Raw genomic sequence first — 27,766 nt, forward strand, 5'->3', positions numbered from 1 at the left:
TACACCTAACAGTGAATTAGGGGCAGTTACTCCTCACTGTGAATTAGGGGCTGTTATTCCTCACTGTGAATTAGGGGCAATTACCCCTCACTGTGGATTAGGGGCAGTTACCCCTCACTGTGAATTAGGGACTGTTTTCCCTCACTGTGAATTAACGTTAGTTACACCTAACAGTGAATTAGGGGCAGTTACTCCTCACTGTGAATTATGGGCTGTTATCCCTCACTGTGAATTAGGGACAGTTACTCCTCACTGTGAATTAGGGTCTGTTACCCCTCACTGTGGATTAGGGGCAATTACCCCTCACTGTGGATTAGGGGCAATTATCCCTCACTGTGTATTAGGGGCAGTTGGTCCTCACTGTGAATTAGGGGATGTTTTCCCTCACTGTGAACTAGGGGATGTTATCCCTCACTTAGAATTAACGGCAGTTAGTCCTCACTTTGAATTAGGGGTTGTTTTCCCTCACTGTGAATTAGGGCCTGTTATCCCTCACTGTGAATGAGGGGCTTTTATCCCTCACTGTGAATGAGGGGCTTTTATCCCTCATGGTGAATTAGGGGCAATTATTCCTCACTGTCAATTCGAGGCAATTATTCCTCACTGTGAATTAGGGGCAATTATTCCTCACTGTGAATTAGAGCCTGTTATTCCTCACTGTGAATTATGTCCTGTTACGCCTCACTGTGAATTAGGGGCAATTATCCCTCACTGTGGATTAGGGGCAATTATCCCTCACTGTGTATTAGGGGCAGTTACCCCTCACTGTGAATTAGGAGCAGTTAGTCCTCACTGTGAATTAGGGGATGTTATCCCTTACTTAGAATTAACGGCAGTTATCCTCACTTTGAATTAGGGGTTGTTTTCCCTCACTATGAATTAGGGACAGTTAGTCCTCACTGTGAATTTGGTCCTGTTATCCCTCACTGTGTATTTGGGGCAGTTACCCTTCACTGTGTATTTGGGGCAGTTACCCTTCACTGTGAATTAGGGGTTATTATCCCTCACTGTGAATTAGGGGTAGTTATCCCTCACTGTGAATTAGGGGTTATTATCCCTCACTGTGAATTAGGGGCTGTTACCCCTCACTGTGAATTAGGGGTAGTTACCCCTCACTGTGAATTAGGGGTAGTTATCCCGCACTGTGTATTTGGGGCAGCTACCCCTCACTGTGAATTAAGGGCTGTTACCCCTCACTGTGAATTAAGGGCTGTTACCCCTCACTGTGAATTAAGGGCTGTTACCCCTCACTGTGAATTAAGGGCTGTTACCCCTCACTGTGAATTAAGGGTAGTTACTCCTCACTGTGAATTAGGGGTAGTTATCCCTCACTGTGATTTAGGGTCTGTTATCCCTCACTGTGAATTCGGGGCTGTTACCCCTCACTGTGAATTAGGAGCTGTTAGTCCTACATAGAACATAGAACAGTACAGCACAGAACAGGCCCTTCGGCCCACGATGTTGTGCCGACCTTCATCTGAAACCAAGATCAAGCTATCCCACTCCCTACCATCCTGGTGTGCTCCATGTGCCTATCCAATAACCGCTTAAATGTTCCTAAAGTGTCTGACTCCACTATCACTGCAGGCAGTCCATTCCACACCCCAACCACTCTCTGCGTGAAGAACCTACCTCTGATATCCTTCCTATATCTCCCACCACGAACCCTATAGTTATGCCCCCTTGTAATAGCTCCATCCACCCGAGGAAATAGTCTTTGAACGTTCACTCGATCTATCCCCTTCATCATTTTATAAACCTCTATTAAGTCTCCCCTCAATCTCCTCCGCTCCAGAGAGAACAGCCCCAGCTCCCTCAACCTTTCCTCATAAGACCGACACTCCAAACCAGGCAGCATCCTGGTAAATCTCCTCTGCACTCTTTCCAGCGCTTCCACATCCTTCTTATAGTGAGGTGACCAGAACTGCACACAATATTCCAAATGTGGTCTCACCAAGGTCCTGTACAGTTGCAGCATAACCCCACGGCTCTTAAACTCCAACCCCCTGTTAATAAAAGCTAACACACTATATGCCTTCTTCACAGCTCTATCCACTTGAGTGGCAACCTTTAGAGATCTGTGGATATGGACCCCAAGATCTCTCTGTTCCTCCACAGTCTTCAGAACCCTACCTATGACCCTGTAATCCACATTTAAATTTGTCCTACCAAAATGAATCACCTCACATTTATCAGGGTTAAACTCCATTTGCCATTTTTCAGCCCAGCTTTGCATCCTATCTATGTCTCTTTGCAGCCTACAACAGCCCTCCACCTCATCCACTACTCCACCAATCTTGGTGTCATCAGCAAATTTACTGATCCACCCTTCAGCCCCCTCCTCTAAGTCATTAATAAAAATCACAAAGAGCAGAGGACCAAGCACCGATCCCTGCGGCACTCCGCTAGCAACCTGCCTCCAGTCCGAAAATTTTCCATCCACCACCACCCTCTGTCTTCGATCAGACAGCCAGTTACCTATCCAATCGGCCAACTTTCCCTCTATCCCACACCTCCTTACTTTCATCATAAGCCGACCATGGGGGACCTTATCAAACGCCTTTCTAAAATCCATGTATATGACATCAACCGCCCTACCTTCATCAACACACCTAGTTACCTCCTCAAAAAATTCTATCAAATTTGTGAGGCACGATTTGCCCTTCACAAATCCGTGCTGACTATCCCGGATTAATCCGCATCTTTCTAAATGGTCGTAAATCCCATCCCTAAGGACCTTTTCCATCAATTTACCAACCACCGAAGTCAGACTAACCGGTCTATAATTACCAGGGTCATTTCTATTCCCTTTCTTAAACAGAGGAACAACATTTGCCACTCTCCAGTCCTCTGGCACCATCCCCGTGGACAGCGAGGACCCAAAGATCAAAGCCAAAGGCTCTGCAATCTCATCCCTCGCCTCCCAAAGAATCCTAGGATACATTTCATCAGGCCCAGGGGACTTATCGACCTTCAGTTTATTCAAAACTGCCAATACATCCTCCCTCCGAACATCTATTTCCTCCAGCCTATTAGCCTGTAACACCTTCTCTTCCTGAAAAACATGGCCCCTCTCCTTGGTGAACATTGAAGAAAAGTATTCATTCATCACCTCGCCTATCTCTACTGATTCCATACACAAGTTCCCACCACTGTCCTTGACCGGCCCTAACCTCACCCTGGTCATTCTTTTATTGAGCCAAAGCCCTACAGCTTTCACTCTGCCTCCTGCTCACTCTGCTGCCCGCTAACGACGCTGCCCGCTCAAAAGTGCGGCCTACTTTTAAACCCTCCAAAAACCTTCCCAGACTCCTGCTGGGCCCACTTCCTGTTTTAAAAAAAACCTCCGATTTTTTACACAAATTTAACTTAAAATAAATAAATAAATGTAGTGAACAAACCAACTGCCTTCTCCTCAGCCTGGTCCTGTGGAACAATGAGGCTGAAAACTGCAAGTCCTCACTGTGAATTCGGGGCAGTTACTCCTCACTGTGAATGAGGGACTTTTATCCCTCACTGTGAATTCGGGGCAGTTACCCCTCACGGTGAATTAGGGGCTATTATCCCTCACTGTGAATTAGGAGCTGTTGTTCCTCACTCTGAATTAAGGGCTGTTATCCCTCACTGCCATGCCGCTTTCAGTAATTTGTGTACATAAGCTCCTAGATTGCTCTGGTCCTGCACATTCTTTTGAATTTCATTCTTTATTGTTATGTTGCCCTTAAATGGACAATCACCATGATTGTATATTACTTCATCTCATCCTTCCAACCAAAATGCATCAATTCACACTTCACTGTATTAAATTTTATGTGACATCTGTCTGCCCATTTCACCTGAAGTCTGTTACTATCCACCTTACGTTGGAATTAATTTAAAATGATGACTTGGGCAGGGAGTTAATGTACTGGTATACATGGTGGAGCAGGTGAGTTGCTCCATAAAACATGGCAGTGGGGAATGGATATGGACGGAAAGATATACTATCACCTGTGTGTCACTGGGGTAGTGAGTGGGAGGATTATCTAACACACAAACGTGTCTCAGCAGCAGGGTCATTCCTTTATGCTGGTGTAGTCCACCCAACACTGTATGGTATAGTGGGGCACGAATTGCCCTGTGATGTGAAACCTGATTGGACTGATGGTGATGGCCATTTCCCTGTAATGTGAAACCTGATTCGACAGGTTTGATTGGGTACTTCTCTAGAATGTGATTTACCTGTGATTGCAGAAGAAGTGAGGAACATTCCAATCTCTCACTTGTTGCACCATTGACATGTATCGGGAGACCATGAAACAAGAGGTGTACACTGTATTGTCTTGGCTATGGACCCAGACTGCCTTGAAATAACTCCCAGTTTGCAAACTTTGTTCAGTCGTTCTTAGCTTGGTAAAACAACAGCCCAGGAACTACTGTTGATGTAAGTGTTGAGGCCTGATTGCCTTTGTAACACCTTGCTCCATCACTACTTTAGCATCTTAATAGGAATCAAGTCAAGACACAGAGCTTTTCTTTATCATGAGAGTTTATTGACTTTGTTCAGTCTCACAGCTCTCCTCCTTCCCCCAGTGTCCCAGTTGTCCACTATTTTTATATGCTAAAATTACTTAATTTAAAAATATCCTTCACTTGTGTATCCTAACATTACAAATCATGAACGTAGCAGACGTGGTTACCCATTTGAAACCATTCTACACTGGGACCCATACTCTACAAACAAAAAGAATGGGTGGGATTTTCCGGCTGCTCACCCCAAGACCAGAAATTTCTGCCTGAGGTCAGCGGACCTGTATACGGTCCACCGGATTTTCTATCCCACCTGCTACGATTCCTGTGGTGGGCAGGATGGGAAATTTCTAATCAATATGTTCAAGCCTCGAGACATTTTTGAATTACCCCCATGGGGCTTAGGGGCTTTCTCCATGGCGATGCCTTAGCCAATCAGAGTAGATTTGCCAACCAATCAGCATCCTGTCCTCCTGTAGCATAAATTGTTGTGATTGTTTGAAATTTGGCATCTTGCATTGGTGTAATGTGCATGTTGCTAGTCTGCACCAACACCATACTCACCCACGAGTCAGAGCGTGAGTAATGCTGGCTTCTGCTTACAGGGCGATCATGTGTGGCTCGAAAGCAACACAAGTGGAGAATTCAGTACATCAATTGGAGCAGTGGTAAAGCTGTCAGGTTCTGGAAAGGTTCTGCTGTTGGATGATGAAGGGAAGGTAAGTGACCAATTTATTGTCTACATTCATTCCTATTCTTGTTAAGGTGATGCACCTCCTTGCTTAAGTTACTTTTGTCCCTGCTCTATTTTTGGAGGAAGTCTTCCAATGTTTGGAGCCATTCCCAGAGTTAACACAATAGCCATAAAAAATGAAAATTGAAATAAACCTTCCAGCCTTGGCTTTGTCTTGGGCATCCTCAGTCTGTAGGGTTGCCAACCCTCCAGGATTGGCCTGGAGTCTCCAGGAATTGAAGATCAATTTCCAGGACACAGCTGTGTGCAACTCTGGAGAAAAATCATCGGGACGTTAAAGAAAATAGTTTTTTAGTCATTTTGTTTAACATTCCTCTTTACCAAATATAGAAATATTGATAATTGGGGGGGGGAAAGGCTGTTTGGCTAATAGTCAAGTATCATCCAATTGGGTAATGAGTCTAATTGGTGTAGGAAGGCAGACAGTCACATGGATGGATCGTCATCCTCGATTTCGAGAGATGGTCGCTGCTGCTAGTGATGGATGTGTTGGCTGACCAATGGTTAGAGTGTGGGGATGAGTCATGTGATGAAACCTTGAGGAATACACTTAATCACAGTTGGCAACCCAATTGGGTGTGCCATGATCCCCAGGGATTATTGTTCACCAAATCCCCATGGGGGGGATAGGAGGTGGAGAGGGAGAGGGGGTGGATGGGGAGGGGTCAGAACACTCACTGCACAATATGTACAGAGAATAAGCACACACATACATACACAAAAACACACACACACACACAGAATGCAAACACACACACACGCAGACAGAATACACATTTATACACACACACACACACAGGGGCAGTTCTGTACCTGCAGTGCTAAATGCCTGATTTGATGGTGTGCCTGTTCTGCTTTTAGGAGCAGTGGATTAGTGCATCAGATATTAACAGTGTGCTTCCCATGCACCCTACCTCAGTGAAAGGAGTGGATGACATGATCCTAATCGGGGACCTGAACGAAGCAGGAATATTGCACAACCTCCTCATCCGATACCAAGAGAACGTTATCTATGTAAGTCCACGAATAGAAGAAGTGATGCTTTTAATATAATGCCGCATGTTAAATTGCAGCATCACTCCATGCAACTTCAGTAATAAGGTGTGAAGACAGTGGCCCTGTATTGAGGCATTACACTGTTACTCTGCTAAGACTCATCCATAGACATTGATTCACCCTCAGCAGCAACAATCTGTGTATGTTCAGCACCTTAACACAGAGTAATGCTCTTTAAGGAAGGAAATCTGACGTCCTTACCTGGTTTGGCCTACATGTGACTCCAGGCCCACAGCAATGTGGTTGATTCTCAAATGTCTTCTGAAATGAAGGGCAGTTAGGGTCAAGCAATAAATGCTGGCCCGTCCTGCACCCGACCTGCAAAATGAATGAATAAAGCAAGGTCCTAGGGTGGTGCAAGCAACTGTAAGAAAAATTGGCGCTGAGACAAAATGGAGAGGTTAGGAAGCCCAGTTAGCCGGGTCGAAATGCTGAGTTTTAAAAAGGGCCTTCGAGGGGTGAGAGGGGTAGAAATGGTTCAGGAGGGATTTCCAAAGCCTGTCAGCCTAGCCTACTTAAGGCAAGGCCTCAAGCAAGGAGGGGGACATGGAGAGAATTCATGACCAGGGGGTTTGTAGGGCTGAAGACATTTGAGGGAGTGAGGCCATGAAGGAATTTTAAGTCGCAGGATTAATAATCCAGAAGCTCAGGACATGGGTTCAAATCCCTCTATGGCAGCTTGTGGAATTTAAATTCAATTAATAAAATATCTGGAATTGAAAGCTAGTCTCAGTAATGGTGACCATGAAGCTATCAGTGATTGTTGTAAAAACACAACAGGTTCACTAATGTTCTGGAATGAAGGAAATCTGCCATCCTTAGCAGTCTGGCCCACATGTGACTTCAGTTCCACAGCAATGTGGTTGACTCTTAAAACCTGTGAAATGGCCCAGCAAGTTCAAGGGTAATTAGGGATGGGCAATGAATGCCGACCAGCCATCGTCACCCCCCTCCCATGATGGAATAATCAGAAAACTTGGTAGGGAGTGGGTGAGTGTGGGATTTGGGCAGCAGAGTTTTCAATGAGCTGATGTTTCTGGAGGAGGGGGCAGGTCGGTCAGGAATCTATCTGAATAATTGAGTAGGGATGAATGAGGGTTCCAGTGATGGATGGGCTGAGGACAGCAATTAGCAATGTTACTGAGGCAACCTTTGGTTCATTCCTGGGTGACAGGTTCCCTGATGATTCTGGAGTAGATTTTCAACAGGGAACACAAAGTTTAAAACCAACTGCTCATTATAACTACCACCCAATTTTCATTTCCATTGATTCTAAAGGAATTGAGAATCAGCCAGCTTCTAACATGGACATGTTTTATAATTGCTGAATTCTATGCCAGACAGATCCTGTCACGAGTGGATCATGTCACGGGTGGATCCTGTCATGATGGGTCCTGTCACAAATGAATCCAGCCACGGGTGAATCCTAACATGAAGGGTACTGTCATGGGTTAATCCTGCAGGAGTGGATCCTATAAATGGTGGTTTCCTGTCATAGGTGGATCCTGCATGGTGGATCCTATCAATGGCGGTTCCTGTCACAGCCAGAACGGATCACGGGCAGATCCTCTCACAGTGAATTCTGTCACAGGTGAGATCCTGTCATGGCCTCACTGATCCAAACTGCTAATTTTATGCCGATGTGTCAAGTTATAAAGCACAGCCCTCTAGTGCCAGGTCAGTGTCACAGTGCCAGAGTCATTGCTGGGAGCTGGATTGCAAATGAGAGAGATCGAGCTTGCATTAGCGGAAGAGTGGCCTATTTCAAGACTTTCTGTTTTTCTGCCTTTCTCAGACTTACACTGGCTCTATCCTGGTGGCTGTGAACCCTTACCAACTTCTCCCGCTGTACACCACCGAGCAGATAAATCTCTACACAAATAGGCGCATTGGAGACATGCCACCTCACATCTTTGCCATTGCGGACAACTGCTACTTCAACCTGAGGAAGAATAGGAAGGACCAATGCTGCATCATCAGGTGAGCTGGGAGAATCAAGCTTCAGTTATCATTATAACTGATCACTCTGGGCTTGAGGGAAAGGGGCAGTGCCTAACCTCCTGGAAACTGAGGCCAGCTGACAAACATGACCTTGAAGTGGTGGAGTTACACATTGTGCTGTGACAATATTGAAATTGCGACCTGTACCCTAAATCTAGATCATTAATAAATACCAAGAGAAGCAGGAGCCCAAACATTGCCCCCCAAGGGAACCCAACTATCCATCTTTCTCCAATCCTATGGAAAATGTAATCCCGAAAATGCCCACATTCTGGCCTGTAATGCCAGTAGAGACCAGTGGAAATTACTTTTTGCTGCTCTCAAGGTTCTTTCTTGCTAGTTTTTCCTCTTTGACATTCAAGACTCCAGATGTCAAAGGTAGATAGTGCGATTGGTAGATCCAGTAACCATTCTGTAACGGAACATAAACCTCTAACAATGATGCTTTTGATATATGATTCAAAGAGAGGGGGCAGTATTTGGACCCCTCCTTTTCTTGGTATATATTAATCACCTAGATGTGGGGGTACAGGGCACAATTTCAAAATTTGCAGATGTCACAAATCTTCAAAAAGTAGGATAGTGATTCACTTCATGAGCACATAGTTAGGGCTAATAGAATGGATGGATATGAGGCAGATGAAATTTGATGTGGAAAGTATGTAGTGATTGGGCAGCACGGTAGCACAGTGGTTAGCACTGCTGCTTCACAGCTCCAGGGACCTGGGTTCGAATCCCGGCTCAGGTCACTGTCTGTGTGGAGTTTGCACATTCTCCCTGTGAAGGAAACTGTGAAGGTATGAGGGGCAAGTTGGCTGATATAGATTGTGGAACTACATTAAAAGGTATGATGGTAGACAGCCAAAAGCTGGCATTTAAAGAATTAATATATAGTTTACAAATAAGTTACATTCCCTAAATCCAACCATGGCTAACAAGAGAAGTTAATGATTCGACTAGATCAAAGGGAAAAGCTTATACAGTTAAAATGTAATTTTGGCTCCCAATGATGTACTCCAGCCCCTGTGGTGCCCATGGGTTATGGAAGGCACTAGTAGGCACTACGTGTTCCTTCTCCAAGGACACCCGGACACAAACATAGCCAAAGAAGAGGGGCAGACAGTCAGGTTGGATGCTTCTTTGATCAAATCTCCCTTTATACTCTTTTTAATAAAACAATAACCAATCAATTTAACAAAAATGGCAAGGCTGGTGGGGCCCTGTAACTAAAATAGAATATCAAAAGGAAACTTAACAAATTTAAATTAAAATGCCATTCCCGAGGGTGATGATGCTCCCCCGCCCCTGCAATGCCCACTGATCACGGAAGGCCTGAAGCGTGCCAGTAGACTCTGCATGCTCCCTCGCCAATGCCACCCAGCCGTGAACATTACTGTGGTAGAGGGCAGATAGTCAGGCTGGATACCCCTCGACCAAGTTTCTCTTTATAAATGCACTAGTTACTTAATTAAACAATGCCCTTCACTTGTCTATCTTAACAATATAATTAACATACCATTAACATGTATCTCACTTAGCAACCTGAGGAGGACTATATCAAGGGGAAAACGCTTGATTGATTGAGATCTCCTTGTGCTGGACGGTCTCGTAGGCATAAACATAATTGTAAACTGCTGGGAGAAAGAAAATGAAAGCGGGTGTTTGTAATTTCAGTGGAGAGTCAGGAGCTGGGAAGACAGAGAGCACAAAGCTGATACTGCAGTTTCTGACTGCAGTCAGTGGACAACACTTGTGGATTGAACAGCAGATCCTGGAGGCAACCCCAATTCTGGAAGGTAAAGCTTAACACTGGAAAGCTGTGGTCAAACTGAGAGGGCAGGAGTGGAAAAGATACTTACAATGTCACTGTGTCAAAGGAGGAAGGATTTGATCTCCTGGTTCCTATGTAAATGTCAAGTGAGAGCGGGATCAGATTTAGATGTGACCCTCTACAGCTGCTACTGTTAAACAGGCTGCCAAAACCTGCTGTCTAGACTTAACGCTGATAGAGAAAAGCTTGTAGGCTATGTATTACATCTGAACAGCGAGTTATGGACTGCCAGCAACTGTGGAAGCAATTTGACGCAAGTTGAGTGATATTATGAGAGAACAATGTGATTGGAGAAAACCTGGGGAGTTAGAGGCCATGGTTTAAAATTTCACAATATAGCTCAATGTTTTCTACACCAGGTAGTCAGGCAGTGAAGGATAGAGTTTGCATGTTCTCCCCATGTCTGCGTGGGTTTCCTCCGGGTACTCCAGTTTCATCCCACAGCCCAAAGAGTGCAGGTTAGGTTGATTGGCCATACTAAATTGGACTTTAACCTGCTGTTGTGAGACTTCTTACTGTGTTTACCCCAGTCCAACGCCGCATCTCCACATCATGTTACATTGCCCATAGTGTCTTGAGATGCGTAGATTAGAGGGATTAACGGGGTAAATGTATGTGGTTGTGGGGATAAGGCCTGGGGTGGGATTGTTGTCAGTGCAGATTCAATGGGTCAAATGGCTTTCTTCTGCACTGTAGGGTTTCTATGATTTCTATGACTATTTCTATGATGCTACTATTTGACAGAACCTCTCTTCATGCTTTTGCTATTACAGCTTTTGGAAATGCCAAAACTGTAAAAAATGACAATTCCAGTCGCTTTGGGAAATACATCGAAATCTACTTCAATGAAGATGGGATCATAGAGGGAGCAAAGACCGAACAGTATTTACTAGAGAAGTCCCGAGTCTGCAGACAGGTGAGCTGCCTATAGTCTAACAAGGCAGCCAGTTCCTTTTTCACACTGGCTGCAAGAGTAGTTTAACTCTGAGAGTGAGTATACAACGGAGTCAATGGTCAGGATGAGTCTAGCCCTGAGCCACACTGGGTCCAATCCCTGTTGATCATGCAATGTTCATCTCACGAAGCCAAGTATTGATTAAGTGAGACAGTCAGCCTTCTCTTCCTCCTTTAGAATGATGTTAACATTAGCCTGTGCCTGGTAATGAGTACCCGTTTATCACACTACCTTGTGCCCTTAGGTCTTAGCCATGCATCATGAATAAAAGTGCTTGAAGGGGGTATCATGTTCAGGGCTATGGAGGAAGAGCAGGCAGCGGTAAGTGGTACTAGCTCTTTCAAATAGCTGACACAGACATGATGGGCTAAATGGCCTACTTGTGTATTCTAAATTTCTAGAAACTTGTAATTTGAGCTGACGCAAACCTTCATAGATTGAGCACTGACTGATCCAGGTCATGAGCTGTTTGGTTTACTGTGGATGGGTTACAGATACACTGTCAAACATTCACTCCTGGAGGGTCCTTTCAATGATCCTGTGCCTGTTGGTGGGATTGGCAACACAGTTATGCAACAGGTACAAAACCTGTGTATCAAGGCCCACACCCTGAGGATATCAGAACTACCATTCCCATCATGTTGTAGGACTATGGTGGCTATAAAGACAGGAATAAGAAGACACATTGAGAGGTATTACTTGTGAACCATGTGTAGATATTACCATTGACAAAGAAACATTAGACATTACAGGGCCCTGGTGGATAAAAGCATATGAAGGTCTTTTGAATCATGGGGAAGAGCATTGGGATAGGCAGAAGGACTGGGATCTTATCTACATATTAAACACCCCAATTAGGGACCAATATGTTGGGTTGTTGTCAATTTGCTGTTGGTGGGGTGGCAACCAACCAACGAGGTGGAAGCCCATTACTTGGACGGAGGGGGCGCCACCTGTTGATGGAGGGGATGGCATCAGAGCCAGAGGCACCATGCCCTACAGAGGAGGCTGCTTGAGGAGAAACTGAGCCCAGGGCCCAAATGCACCCCATCCACCTCGGGGGGCATTACCCTCTGATCCGCAGGGCCTTCTGTACTCAGCCCCTGAATTTTTATTCTTAATTACCTGTACAACAAGGGCGCCACCATTTTGAGATGCCCTCCCCCCAAGTTTCCTGCCTACTTTGCCAGCACCTATAGGGCTGCTGAGTCCTCAGAATTGCTGATTAGGCCCACAACACTCGGAACACACTCGTCTGTAATTAGACAGTGATTCTGCGAGGTGATGTGTGGTAAAATCACCAAGCTGGTCTCACTGCTGACAAGTTCAGGCTGCAACCCAATTTTCACCTGATATCGGAGTCCTCATGCCCACGTAAGGTTGCTAACTGGGATTAAACTGGATGGTTCATCACATGACTTCCCCCCACGCTCCAACAATTAGTTGGTCAACACATCCATCCTTGTGACGTACTACCTTCCTACGCCCATTGGAAAGCAAAATGATTCATTACCCAATTGGATGATGCCTGACTGTTAGCCAAACAACCTTTCTGCCTCCATTTTCAATATTTCTGTATCTGACAAAGAGAAATGTTCAAAGAAAATGTCAAAAAAATCTCTTTTTTTAAATGTCCCGATGATTTTTCTCCAGGGTCACACACAGCAGTGTCCTGGAGTGGGATCTTCAATCCCTGGAGACTCCAGGCCAATCCTGGAGGTTGGCAACCCTATGCCCATGGTAAAATTCAGCCCATCATCCCTTTCATGATTTTCAGATGTGAAAGATGTCATATTCTGAAGAGACTGGAAAATAATTGCTCTGATACCAATTGGCAAATAAAAAAAATCAAATATTGAGAGGCCTGCCTAAAAAGAGGGACTCCTGCTCTCCTTTGTCAGCTGGCTTTTTCACCAATGAGAGAGTTTCTCCCTCATTGCCCTGTTGTCTCAACAACCACCCCCCCCCCCCCCCCACCTCGACTCTTTCTACTGTTCCTGCAATTTGTGGCCCCCTCATTCTAAAGTTTAAGATTTATTTATTATTGTCACAAGTAGGCTTACATTAACACTGCAATGAAGTTACTGTGAAAATCCCCTAGTCACCACACTCCGGCGCCTGTTCAGGTACACTGTGGGAGAATTTAGCATGGCCAATGCACCTAACCAGCACGTCTTTTGGTTTGTGGGAAGAAACCGGAGCACCTGGAGGAAACCCACGCAGACACTGGGAGAACGTGCAGACTCCACACAGTCAGTGACCCAAACCGGGAACCGAAACCGGTCCCTGGTGCTGTGAGGCAGCAGTGCTAATCACTGTGCCACCGTACTGCCTGCCTCTGCTGATTGCAATCTTATTCACCATCACAAGACAACGCCCATCTTGGGCTATCCAAGCTTCAGGCGGCTTACTCACTGAGCACCCTGATTCCCATCTGGGCTGTTGATCCTTCTTTTACAAGGGAATTAGCTTGGAAAAGAGGAATACTGAAGAATCCAGGGATTAGCAGGAGAATGGAGATAGCCTGCCAGGTTCATAAGGTGACAAACACCAGACACTTGGGCCAGATGAGAATTTCTGTGAGAACATTTACTGGTTCTGTATCTCTCCTGCAGGATCACCAGAGAGGTCACTGCCAAGGGTTTAGTGCATCTTTCCTTGGCTGCTTGGAGCCAGGCTTCGATGAGACTTCCTATTCCACAGTTGGACAACCTTTGTATGTAACAGTAATGTCATGCTTGGTTATCAAGCGGTGGTACTGCAAAGTCAAGGAGTGGAAAGGAAAGCTTTTTCTATTTGTCCAAGGCACTGGGTCACAAGGCGTCACAATGCTGGGGTGTTTGGTAGTGTCCTGCACATTGGGGAATTTGGTCAACTCCTAGACAGCCAGCTGCTTTGGGACAGCAGAGAGCTGCAATCACAGTTACAGCAGTGTGCTGTATGATGGCTGGTTACAATCAAACATGGAAACATAGACATAGAAAATAGAAGCAGCAAATAGCAACTTGTCCCTTTGAGCCTGCACCGCCATTTGTTATGATCATGACTGATCATCCAACACAATACCCTGCTCCCGCCTTCCCCCCATATTCTTTGATCCCCTTTGCCCCAAGAGCTATACTAATTCCTTCTTGAAATTACACAATGTTTTGGCCTCAACTGTTTTCTGTGGCAGTGAATTCCATAAATTCACCACTCTCTGGGTGAAGGAATTTCTCCTCATCTCAGTCCTAAAAGGTTTGCCCCTTATCTTCAGATTGCGACCCCTGGTTCTGGACTTCCCCACCATTGGGAACATCCTTCCTACACCTACCTGTTTAGTCCTGTTAGAATTTTATAGGTTTCTATGAGATCCACCCCACTCCTCTCATTCTTTTCAACGAGAGAGACTCAATCTCTCCTCATACGTCAGTCCTGCCATCCCAGGAATCAGTCTGGTAAACCTTGGCTACACTCCCTCTAGAGCAAGAACATCCTTCCTCAGACAAGGAGACCAAAATTGCACACATTATTCCAGGTGTGGCTTCACCAAGACCTTGTATAATTGTAGCAAGACATCCCTGCTCCTGTACTCAAATCCTCTCGCTATGGAGGCCAACGTTCCATTTGTCTCCTTCACCGCCTGCTGTACCTGCATGCTTACATTCAGTGACTGGTGTACGAGGACACCCAGGTCTCGTTGCACATTCCCCTCTCTCATGTTTCTAGCATGCAGTAGACAAAGCTTATTTTGACCTCCAATGAATGCGTTTCCTCTGGTTGAACAGAGGCTAAAGCCTCTGACGGAGATGTTGAGCAGATATAAGTATTCAGTGAGGAAGTGACAAGTAGAAACTTCTTGAGGAATGTCCTCTTAATGGTTAGGCACTTGTACAGCCATATGCTGTAGATTGGTGCCCTGACTCTCACCTACTTTGCTGTAGGTGCTTCTATTAATTGTTGTTTTGTGTATCGCTTTCTGTCACTCTCAGGCTCTAGACGAGAGGAACTACCACATATTCTACAGTATGCTGCTGGGGATGAACACAGAGCAGAAAAAACTCCTCAGTTTAGGCACGGCACATGAATATGACTATCTGACCAAGGTGAGACATATTGTACTAGAACACCATTACCTCAATCGTTACACGAAGCAGTATCACACTAAAACAGTGATACTGGTCAAGACCAGCTCTTACATCGATTTACAAGGATGTATGAGACACATTAGATATGAAAGCTGCCTTGTTGTCCCTCCTATTAATTATTCATGGTATGCTAAACTCTGAAGGATTAAATTGAACCTGTAAGGACAGAAATCAGGGCTAATTAGAATGATAGGTTAGGAATCCTGCAGTGAGTAAATCACTGCCTGACTCCTGAAAGCCTATCCACACTCTATAGGGCACAAGTCGGCAGTGTGATTAAATACTTTCCACTTGCCTGGATGAGTGCAACTCCAATAAGAGTCAAGAGGCTCAATACCATTCAGGACAAAGCAGCCTGCTTGATTGCTACCTCTTCCACAAACATTCAATTCCTCCACCACTGCTGTACAGTGTCAGCAGTGTGTACCATCTACAAGATGCACTGCAGAAACTCACCACGATTCCTTCAACAGTACCTTCCAAACTCACAACCACTAACATGTAGAATGACAAGAGCAGCAGATACCTGGGAACACCACTACCTGGAGATACCTCTCCAAACCACTCACCATCCTGATTTGGAAATACATCACCGCTCCTTCACTGTCACTGGGTCAGAATAGAACGTAGAACATAGAACAGTACAGCACAGAACAGGCCCTTTGGCCTACGATGTTGTGCCGAGCTTTATCTGAAACCAAGATCAAGCTATCCCACTCCCTATCATCCTGGTGTGCTCCATGTGCCTATCCAATAACCGCTTAAATGTTCCCAAAGTGTCTGACTCCACTATCACTGCAGGCAGTCCATTCCACACCCCAACCACTCTCTGCGTAAAGAACCTACCTCTGATATCCTTCCTATATCTCCCACCATGAACCCTCTAGTTATGCCCCCTTGTAATAGCTCCATCCACCCGAGGAAATAGTCTTTGAACGTTCACTCTATCTATCCCCTTCATCAGAATCCTGGAATTCCCTTCCTAGCAGCGCAGGGACTGTACCTTCATCTTAGGGAATGCAGCGATTCAAGATGGCAGATCACCACCACCTTCTCAAGGGCAACTAGGGATAGGCAATAAATGCTGGTCTAGTCAGTGATGCCCACATCCTCTAAATGAATTTTAAAAAGTGATAGGTCCATTAACAAATTGACCCTTTTACTCAAAGAGAGGAGCTTCACCAGAATTAATCTCCTGTTTAAACAGGATTCCTCCAAAATTAATCTCCTGTTTAAACACTTTTCCTCTGAAATTAACCTGATGTTTAATTAGTACTCTTCCACAATCAGGTAGTGTAAATAGGATGACAGATTCTTCTCTAGTTGTTTGATTAATGAAATGTGGAGAGTGAGACACTCATTTAATATAAATTGTGTGAAATGCATGCTCACAATTTTTCAAATGGAACTCCCCAATTGGTCCAATGACACCAATGGTCGGTTGGAGTTCATACGGAGATGGTTACAAAACAGTCAAAATTCTCTCACCATTTCCTTTATGGTATGGTGATTGATTGGAGCAATCATGTTTAAGATCAGTTACATGTGACTTTGTTTTTACAGGGTAACTGTACAAGTTGTGATGGACATGATGATGTAAAACACTATGCTGACATTTGCTCAGCCATGAAAATTTTAATGTTCACAGACAGTGACCAATGGGAAGTCAACAAGCTACTGGCTACCATTCTGCATCTGGGCAACCTGCATTTCCAAGGTAAAAGTGAGACTAGAGAGAGCAGCACACAATGTATTCAGATTAGTGCATCGACTAACCTAATCGTAACTATAGACGGCTATCTGGGTCAGTAAGCTGTATCTCATGAATCTCTTCATAAAGTCCAGGAGGGAAAAGTTGCTTCAACAGTGGGCCTGCACTGCAGCCTGAGCCGAATGCCCTCTCTTATATGTCTGTTACAATTCAATTTCCCACACTAACCATCCATATAATTACTCTTGGTGAAACCAGGAAATAAGGACTCGAACCTGAGCTTCTGTCTCAGAGGCAGGGAGGCTACCCAGTGCACCATGAGATCTCCTCTTGGAGACAGTGTAGGAAGAGATCATTAGAGTCGGAGGACACTCACGCGGAGTGTAATCACTGGCATGGACTCAGTTGGGTTCCTGTGTTGTACGTTTAATGTAGTCTTTCAATACTGCGTTGTCAACCTGGACCTTGTGCTCAAGTATTTGGAGTTGGATTGAAGAAGATGGCCAGGGAACACTGCATTCCTGATGCATTTGGAAATTTAACTCCATGTGAACCAATGTAGGAAAGCCTGGTGCAACTAGGTTCGGGCTTACTTAAATGCAGAAGTCACGGCTTGAAGGTACTAAGAATAGTTACAACATAAAAAGTTGGCTGATTCCCATTCGCCTGCCCTTCCTCATAGCCCTTCAAATCTTTCTCTTCAAACACTTATCTAATTCCCTTTGGAACATCACAATGGAATCTGCCTCCACTCTCAGGTGATGCATTCCAGATACTAATTACTCACTGCGTGAAAAGATTTTTCCTCATGTCACCGTTGGTTCTTTTGCCAATCACCTTAAATCGGTGTCTTCTGGTCCCCGATCCTTCTATCAATGAGAACAATTTCTCCATATCAACTCTGCCCAGTCCCATGATCAAATCTCCTCTCCACCTTCTCACATCTGAGGAAACCAGCCCCAGCTTCTCCAATCTGTCTACATCATTGAAGTTGCTCAACCCCGGGACCATTCTGGTAATTCTTTTCTACTCTAAGGCCTTCCCTCAACTGTGCCCAGAATGGGGACAATATTCCAGTTGATACTGAAACAGTGATTTATAAATGTTCATGTAACTTGTTTTTGTACTATATGACTACTCAACAACTTCCCTGCCTGGGATCATGAGGCCCACTTGACAGCAAACATGGAGGATAAAACTGGGGGTAACAGCAATGGGCCAGAAAAAACCTGGAGATGGGTTTTGTTTTGAATGTTCTGAAGGTTAGCTGTGGCTCAGGAAGGACAGGGCTGCCCGACAAGGAACCTTTGGGTCTCTTGTCTTGTTGGCTTTCCCTCAGCTTGCCTCCATCCATGACATGCTAGACTTGCCACCCCATCTTCACACCCTTCCCACCACTTCCCTCCTCATCATTTACTTTTCTGGGGACTGTTCTCTTGGTTTCCTGGAAAGGGAGAAATTTCCAAAACCTCGACATGTTTTTGGGAGGCTTGTGTTGGACCATTTCATCTCCCATTGGGAATTATTGTGGGGGCCACGATTGGGCTGTGGAGGGGCTGAAGGGGCAGCACTGCAGGGGTCCCGGGCAAACGTGGAGACTGACAGATCGGGGCCACTGAGGATGCGCAGAATTCCAGAACTGTCAGACTCCAGTGTGAATAGGCCCTGCCCCCCCTGGGTTTTTAATGAGATTCCCGATTTGGACCTCTGCAGTGCACAGAGTGGGGAGATTCGAGTGTGAAGTTAAACTGAAAAAACAGTCATGTTCTCGAATAGTTTTCCCAACAATTCAGCACTTTTGGGAGAATTGCCCCCTTTGTCACCATGTGCAGAGGCAAAGTCAAGGTATCAGAAGGAGTGCACAAACCTCCAAACATGCCATCTACCCAACCTTTCAAACACCATCTGCCGCCCACCCCCATGTGGCAGAGTCTGCAGATGGCACATTGGAGTGATCAGCCATCTCAGAACCTATCAAACCAGAATGGAAACAAGTCAGCCTTGATCCTGAGGGGCTGTCCAAGGAGGGAGATGCTGGAAACTTGTTGGGATGATTGTCATTCTATTTGTTGAGACTTTATCATTGTTGCTTATTCTGTATTGACCTGCTATTCCCTTACAGCTGCTGTGTACGATAACTTAGATTGCTGTGAACTTTTGAAGTCAAGTCATCTCTCCATGGCAACAAAGTTGCTTGAGGTAAATAAAACTGTCCCCATTAAATTAGTCACATGACTTAATGACAGCGTTTCCAGAGTCAATAGTGTCAATCATGGTATGTTGGGGATGTGGTATGGGAAGGTAATGGAGAAAGGAAATGGAATTAGCTCCAATTGTCAGAGGGGTGCCCAACTTCACTGTCCCCCTCCCCCGCTCTCCCCCACCAATCCTGAATGTTTGCTGGTCCCAGAGTGTCTCTTGAAATGCAATCAATTGCAGTCAATGGACTGAAATTAGAGAACGGGTTTGCTCCGTCCCTTTAAATGCCAAATTGTTCCACAAAAGCATCAAGTTGGTTGGCAAACAAAGACCAACTGGTGTTGGACACCACAATGGCCACATTGGTTAAACACTTCATCCGGCATCCTCCCCCATTCCACCCACCAATAAGAAGCAAACATACTCTGGGAAATTTCTCCTTCACCCTTCAGATGAGCAAGAATCATAGAGCCATTGAAACCTTGCTGTGCAGAAGGAGGCCATTCGGCCCATCGAGTCTGCACTGACCATAATCCCACCCAGGCCATGTTCCCGTAACCCCACATATTTACCCTGCTAATCTGGGTCAATTTAGCATGGCCAATCAACCTAACCCGCACATCTTTGGATTGTGGGAGGAAACCGGAGCACCCAGAGGAAACCCATGCAGACATGGGGAGAATGTGCAAACTCCACACAGACAGTGACCCAAGGCCGGAATTGAACCCAGGTCCCTGGCCTGTCGCCCACCACCATGCCACCCGCCACTGTGCCACCGTGCCATCCAGAAGAAGCCAGTCTAGGAGAACATATTGATCAAAATGTAGTCAATGAAGTAGTTCTGGGATGTTGAGGAGATGTAAGAGTTAAGGACTGCAACCCAGGTTGTGGTGTAAGGTCAACCACAAGAATCTTCGCCTTTTCAAATGTCAATGCAACAGCAGATATCGTTTTCATTGGTAGTGTTATCATGTGCCAAGCTGCAGAATGGAAAACCATGTGAGATGGGGTTAAATATTAGCCTCAGCCATAGTTTATGAGGATGACAGGATACTTACTCACTGTGCCATGCATTAATTGCTCATCAAGTGGTTGTAGTGAAATACTGGCTAGCCTTACCTTGACCGAACTTCTCAGATCATTCAACTTCTTTCTTACCCTTATTCACAACCTTGACTCATTGACTCAAATGTTCATCAGCTCATGCTCTGCAGAGTATAAAGTATCTCTGTAGGAATGTTGCTCTGGGACCCAAGCAGGCCTACCATCCCTCCCTGGAGTTTTTATCAAATAATTTCCAAAACAGCACCAGCACCTGGTCAGCCAGGTGATGAAAATAAATCGGAGCCTCCACCATCAAGCAGTCGTGTAAGAAGCAGCAGCAGCTTTTATGCATTTCAGCACATCCCTGCACCGCCCCCTCCCCTTTCCCCATTTCCCACTGGCAGATTCTGTCAGGACTCTATCCGAATGCTTAATGAGGTTGAGTTTGAGAAATCCTCTGAGCCCTCCCGTTAGTGAACTCTCAGCTTGCTGATGCCAGGAGCATTCACTCTCGTTCTTCTGACCTGGGTCAATGATGAGGTCTGATGATACATTGTGAGTGTGTACTGACTGGCTGCCTTCCTCTTTTGAGGTGCGCGAATAACTTGGTGTCTCTCGATGCTGCAGGTGAACTCACTGGAACTGGAGAAAGCAATGACCAATAGATCCATCGTAATCAGAGGGGAGAGTGTAACCACCCCAGTCAGCAAAGCACAGGCAGCTGGTAGCCGGGATGCATTGGTGAAGGTGAGACGATAAAGGAATAAGCTTTACCTGTCAATGTTATTGTCATTATTCCAAATAAATACATTAACCCTAACCAGAGGAATCTAACACTAAGACACATGTCTCTTTTCCCCCTTTGTTTTTCTCCCATATCCCTCTATATCCATGCTGAAGTGTCGATTCCTTACTAAAGCAACATTCTACATCCACTGGTCAACCATGTGTCCGCTCTTACTGAATGAAAGCTGGCTGTTTTATCATGACAGCTGCATCTTCTCCACATGTGGCCACGTGCACACTTCCAGTGGTTCTAGGACAGTAATCAGGAGCTGGCCTTTTTCTTTCTGTTGTTCAGGAACAGGAGTGGGCTACTTGACCCCTTATGCATATTCCACCATTCAATCAGATCATGCAACCTAAATCTCCCATAGCTCCATATTCCTTTGGTTAACAGAAATCTGCCACTCTCAGATTTAAAGTCAGCAATTAATCTTGCATCAACTGCTACTTCTGGAAGAGAGTTCCAAATATCTACCATTCTTTGTGCGTAAATGTATTTCCTACTTTCATTCCTGAAGCTCCTGGCTACAATGTTCCCACGTCCTATCCCTGGCGGTAACATTCTGGTAAATCTAAGGTGCGCAGCCTCTGAGGCCAACATAACCTTCCAAGGTGTGGTGAGCAGAACTGCTCCCAGTAACTCCAAGTGTGAGTCTGACCAGGGAATCATGACCCCTACTCCTTTGTGATCCAGTCCTCTAGATATAAAGCCAGCATTCCATGAGCCTTTTTGATTACTTTCTGTATTTACTGATGACATTTTAATGTTCTGTGTACCTTGACATTCGAGTCTCTTTGGATCTCCACCAATTCTACCTTTCCACCATTTAGAAAATATTCCATTCTTCCTCCTTTGTTCCAAAGTGAAGGATCTCATATGTGCCTGGATTGAAACCCATTCCCCACAGTTTTTGCCTATTGACTTAATCAATGAATTTTATGCTGCCATCTCCAATGCTGGCAAGCTGTCTGCCTCTGTGTCATTCAGCAGACCTGGTGAAGTGGCTCCCTAATTTGCTAACAAATACAGGGAATACTTGAGGCCCTAACACAGATCTCTGCAGGACACCACTTTGTCACATCCTGCCGATAAGAGCACCACCAGTTACCCCTACTCTCTGTCTCCAATTGTTCAGGGGGGAGATAGTGGTGGTTTGGTAATATCTCTGGACTAGTAAGCATGCTGCCTGGAGTAATCCTCTGGTGATGTAGGTTTGAAGCAGCTGATGTAATTTAAATCAATTAATTGAAAGCTAGTCTCAGTAATGGTGAGCATGAAACCTTCATCAATCATTGATTATTGTAAAAACCCATCGGGTTCACTAATGTCCCTTTGGGGGAGAGAAGTCTGCCACCCTTCCCATGTCTGGCCTACATGTGACTCTAGATCCACAACAATGTAGTTGACTCTTAACTGCCCCTCTGAAATGGTCTAGCACGTCACTCAGTTCAAGGACAATTAGTAATGGGCAATGAAAGCTGTCCTTGCCAGCAACACCCCCATTCCATGAAAGAATAAGTTTTAAAAAATAGTCAGTTTCCGAACCAGGTCAGTAATTTGCCTCAATTTCATGAGCTTCAACTTCAGTTAACAGTCTCTTATGGGGAACTTTAGCAAATGCCTTCTGGACATCCATGTAACTAATCATCATTGTCCTATCCACCATTTTAATCATTTCTTCAAAAATTCAATCATGGTTATCAAACATGACCTGCCCTTTATAAATCAATGCTACTTCTCTCTGATCAGCTGGATATTTTCAAGGTGTTGAGTCACTTTATCCTTAATTACAAACTTTAGTAATTTCCTGGCAATAGCTGTTAGGCTAAGTGGCTTGTAATTCCCTGGATTCCATCTCTAATTTCTTTGAATAGCTGAGTGATGTGTGCAATTTTCCAGTCTAAAAGAACAACTCCCAAAATGAAAGAATTTTGAAAGATTATTGTTAGGTCATCTGTAATATTCTTACCCACTTCCATTAAAACCCTGGGATGAAAACCATCTGGTCCGGGGTTTAGTCACTCCTAAACCAGAGGATGATGGTATTCTATAGTCCCCACCACTACCCTCACTACAACCAATTACTTTTCTTAATGTGCACTTCAAAGGTTGGATTTTCCTGATTCCATCCCAACTTCCTCCTGTTGCCATGACCAGAACCCGTTGCTAAGAATGGGAATTACCTTGTCATGGGTTCCTGCTGAGGTGCCAACCAACCAATGTACTTAGTATATAGTCTTTTCCCTTGCAACCTCCAAATGCATCTTTAGTATAACAGAGCATCTGATTGTTTTAATTAGGGGATATATGACCATCTCTTTGTTTGGATTGTGAATAAAATTAACACCGTGATTAACATACTCGCTACCAACAATCCGGGAAAAGTTTGCAGTTCGATCGGGTTGCTGGATATCTTTGGCTTTGAGAACTTCAATTCAAACAGGTATCTAATCCCTTTTCAATATTTGACTTGAGGCAGGCACTTACTTAGTTTTATGTTTTGATTCATGTATAAGGACAGCTATACCTCTTCAGCATCTTCTATCAGTGAGAGGCTTTATTGAACTGCCTAGAAAGGACAACCTACAGTGGCTTGCCTCATGGTGGAGTCACATGGCTATGGCATGCCAGATGTGTCAACCTCACTGGCTACAGTTCGAAATACAAACATCCCCTTTCTTCTAGCAAACAAAACACACATTTGCATGTATGACCCTGTGTGACTGTGAGTTACTCAAGTTACCCACTATACATCCACTGGTCACCTGCATGAGCAACTGTTTGGTCGACTAGTCTGTCTCTACACATGCATTGCATACATCTTACCGTTGTGCCCTACCGGCAGATGGGTGGGGTGAGCCGGTAAAATCATGTGAGAGCGAAGAAATAGGGTTCGTGCCCAATTTCTGACCTCTCGCCATTTAACCGGCACTGGATATCCGGCACGATCTGCCTCCTGCCCGTTTCTGGCAAGAGGCTGAATAACGTATTCAAACATATTGAAATCTGTCTTTTGCATTGAATTAATGAGCCCAGGACAGAATCATCTGGGCTCACTCTGTGGTCTCGCCGGGAGAGGTTCTCTCAGGGCAAGGATCACGTATGGTCCCCACGTGATCCAACATGGACCAGTTGTGATGGCCTCGCCGGTAGAACCGGAAGCCATTGAGGCCCCCCAGGTAGTCTAGGGAAAGGGGGGTGCCCCTTGGGCAGGGGTGGGGTCTGAAGGGGTGGGTCCTACAAGGGTGGGGTCAGACCAGGACGAGGCCTATTGGGGGTCAGGGCCAGAGTGGGAGCAGGCCGACTGGGTAGGGAGTGAGGGCCCCACTGCCACTCTGCAGGTGATCAGTGGGGGAGGGAGGAGGGCCCCGCTGCCACTCTGCAGGTGATTGGTGGGGAGGAAGGGGGGTGCGATTAGTTTGGGTGCTGGAGGGTGGGGGGCTGATATTTCCAGGCATGGTGGAGCTCGTGATCGGCCGTGGACTCCTGCAATAGCTGGGGGGGTTCGGGGAGGGGGTGCTGGGTCGAGGCCGGCTGCAACAGCAGAGGCCTGACAAGTAACTCTCTCAGACCTGTAAGGCCTCTGCTGGTTGCGATTGCACATGTGCCACCACAGACATCTGCACATGTACAATGGCACCTTTTGCTGCTGCAGCAGGCTTGCTGGTGAATTAAGCCCCTCACCCTTCCCGTACAGGCAAGGAATAGTTTAGCTCATTTTTGCCTGCGCTGAGTGGATGAGATACTGGATTTGATCTCACCCAAAAAGCGCAGCAGAAACTCTCCCGTTTTCCCACCTGTCCTGGACTTAGAATGTCTTTGGTAAGATCGATCCCATCGTCTTTAACTGTGCAGGTCTCTTAATGGAACGCATTTGCGTTGACATTGACTGTTCATTTGGGGAATGTTCCTGGGCCTGAGAGTGTTGTTTCTGTGGTCCTTGTTGCCTTGGCAATTGCTGTTGCTCCACTGTGGTTGTTGGGAACATGTCGACCTCTGGGATTGATAGTAGTTCTGTACTCAGTACAGCTGGTGAGATCCCTTCTCCCTGACCGCTCAATTGCTGTGAAAGAACCGCTTCACTAGTTATTGGATATGTCTGTGGTTCCAGCGGTACACTTGGTTGTTCACTTCCACTGTGTACAATCGAGGTGACAATTTGTCTACGCATGTGGCAAGTTTTCACATGGGCTGACTCCTGTTGAGAGGGTTGGGGTTTTGCACCCTGATTGAGTCTCCAATGTTCAGCTCGGGCAATGGTTTGGCAGTCTTGTCAAAATGAAATTTGTCTCTCTGCTGTTTCACCTTGATATTTTCACTCCCACCTGTTACCACTTCTGGTTTCAGCAGCTGTTTTGCTGTTGGCAGAGTAGTTTGCATGTGACAGTAGTCTCTGGACAGGACTACTTTCCATGTCTGCAGTCAGTGTGTTTCTCCACTATAGGATTGCTTTGTATACATCAGTGCCACATTTGCTCGATTTCTTGATGAATCCTTTGGCGGTTTTCACTGTCGCCTCCGCCTTTCCATCGACTGGTGATAGTGCAAAGATGGGTGTGTAGTACTGAATTTCCCAATCCTTTGTGAATCAGCTGAATTCTTCATTCGTGAACTGAGGGCCATTGTCACTGATCACAATGTCTGGAATGTCATACCAACTGACGTGTGCTTTCAAGCATTCTACTATGTCTCCTGTCATCATTAAAGTCAGTTGGCCTACCTTCCAGTAGTCAGAATAGTCGACACTGACAAGATAATCAATTTCTAACAAAGTGAATAGTCTACTTCCAGCTTCATCCAATGTCTAACTGGGATGTCATGAATCATCAGTGGTTCTCCAGCTTGTTTAGCTTGGTACTCGCACCGCACTGAGTTCAATTTCATTGTTCATGTTTGGCTAATAGAGCACTTCTCTTGCCTTTCTCCGAGTAAATTAAATTCCTCGATGGCTTGCATGGATGTGCTACAACATCTCTCCTCTCCTCTCCTTCATGGTGCTGACGCTATTTTCTTTGTATAAGATGCCATAATGGGCTGTCAATTCATCTATGTGTCCCCAACATGTCCTTGTAATCACAGGTGTGTGCAGGATGTTGTCAGGCCCCCTTTCATCACTGCTTCTGCAGCATTTGGAGAGTTGCATCTTGTTGGGTAGGTTGTTTGATTTGATCAAGGCGCTTGTCTGTCTGGCCCATGTCTCTGTTGGCTGACGACTTTCAGAACATGTCAGGCTGCTACTTCATGCTGGGGAGGCAGTAGCATAGTGATATTGTCGCTGGGCTAGTAATCCAGAGTCCTAGGGTTTTGCTCTGGGAATCTGGATTTGAATCCCACCACGGCAGGTGATTAAATTTGAATGTGATGAAAATCTGGAAGTAGAAGTCTAATGATGACCATGAAACCATTGTCAATTGTTGTAAAAATCCATCTGGTTCACTAATGTCCTTAAGGAAAGGAAATCTGCCGTGCTTACCTAGTCTGGCCTACATGTGACTCCAGACCCACAGCAGTGTGGTTGACTCTTAATTACCCTCAGGGATGGGCAATAAATGCTGGCCCAGCCAACGATGCCCACATCCCATGAATGAATAGAAAAAAATCTGGAAGATTTCATATTCTGTTGTAGCATCCTCAACTTTCTACATGGGGAATGCTGCACTCAACAGCATGTCAGTGAAGTACATCTGTTTTCCTTGCCCGTATGTCACATCCAGATGATATCACCAGCCTTGGGTGACTGTGTGGAGTTTGCACGTTCTCCCTGTGTCTGTGTGGGTTTCCTCCCACCGCTCTGGTTTCTTCCCACAGTCCAAAGATGTGCGAGTTAGGTTGATTGGCCATGCTAAAATTGCCCCTTAGCGTCAAGGGGACTAATAGGGTATATCCGTGCGGTTATGGGCATAGGGCCTGGATAGGATTGTTGCCGGTGCAGGGTTAATGGGATGAATAGCCTCTTTCTGCACTGTAGGGATCCTATAATTCTATGATTCTGTGATTTCAACACTGGCATTCAACATTGGCTGGTTGAATTTAGTGAATGCTGTTTCTTGTTCTGTTCCCCAATACCACTGCGCATCCTTGGCAGTGAGATTGCATAATGGCCCACACTCTGACGACCAACTGGGCTAAACCTTTGCCAAATAGAAACTGTGCACCTGCAGCGCAATAGCAATATCAAGCAACAAGAAGAGGAATTAGTTTGACAGAAGGATTTTATTAAGGGGACCTGCTCCATTGTGGAAAATAAAATACCTGCATTTACATAGGGGGCAGACTGTCTGCCCTCCTTCTCAGAAGTGGGAAAGACAAAGGGAACGCGTGGGTTTCCTCCGGGTGCTCCGGTTTCCTCCCACAGTCCAAAAATGTGCGGGTTAGGTTGATTGGCCAGGTTAAAAAATTGCCCCTTAGAGTCCTGAGATGCGTAGGTTAGAGGGATTAGCGGGTAAATATGCGAGGGTAGGGCCTGGGTGGAATTGTGGTCGGTGCAGACTCGATGGGCTGAATGGCCTCCTTCTGCACTGTAGGGTTTCTATGATTTCTATTTCTATGATTTCTATGAACAGAGGATCGAGCGGGAGACCCAAAATGGCTTTTAGGTCAGTGCGATTTCCTCGCTCGATTGTCCCTGCCCCGTGGCTGGAAAAGTCGGCAGCACAGCTGGCGAGCTACATTCCATTTTACCTGCCCAAACTGTCACTTTGTCAAAAAAGGCAACATTTCACTGCCCACAGTCTTTCTTCATGTCCTCTGGGTGTCCCGATGCATTTCACAACCAATGGGAAATATAGTCTT

The 27,766-nt window shown here is 45.5% G+C and overlaps 1 protein-coding gene across 1 annotated transcript in view; it reads left to right on the forward strand.

The window, feature by feature from the left end:
- Positions 1-3,916: 3,916 nt before the first annotated feature.
- Positions 3,917-27,766, forward strand: part of LOC144491833 (unconventional myosin-VIIa-like) — a 162,924-nt gene continuing 139,074 nt past the window's right edge. The window contains exons 1-11 of the mRNA XM_078210126.1: positions 3,917-3,928; positions 5,052-5,228; positions 6,125-6,277; positions 8,115-8,299; positions 9,995-10,116; positions 10,925-11,067; positions 15,078-15,191; positions 16,797-16,950; positions 19,067-19,143; positions 20,815-20,934; positions 23,275-23,417. Of these exons, the coding sequence (XP_078066252.1) occupies positions 3,917-3,928; positions 5,052-5,228; positions 6,125-6,277; positions 8,115-8,299; positions 9,995-10,116; positions 10,925-11,067; positions 15,078-15,191; positions 16,797-16,950; positions 19,067-19,143; positions 20,815-20,934; positions 23,275-23,417 (1,400 nt within the window). The remainder of the gene's footprint in view (positions 3,929-5,051; positions 5,229-6,124; positions 6,278-8,114; positions 8,300-9,994; positions 10,117-10,924; positions 11,068-15,077; positions 15,192-16,796; positions 16,951-19,066; positions 19,144-20,814; positions 20,935-23,274; positions 23,418-27,766) is intronic.

This window comes from Mustelus asterias, chromosome 3 (genome assembly GCF_964213995.1).
Source record: "Mustelus asterias chromosome 3, sMusAst1.hap1.1, whole genome shotgun sequence".
In the NCBI taxonomy this organism is placed as follows: Eukaryota; Metazoa; Chordata; class Chondrichthyes; order Carcharhiniformes; family Triakidae; genus Mustelus; species Mustelus asterias.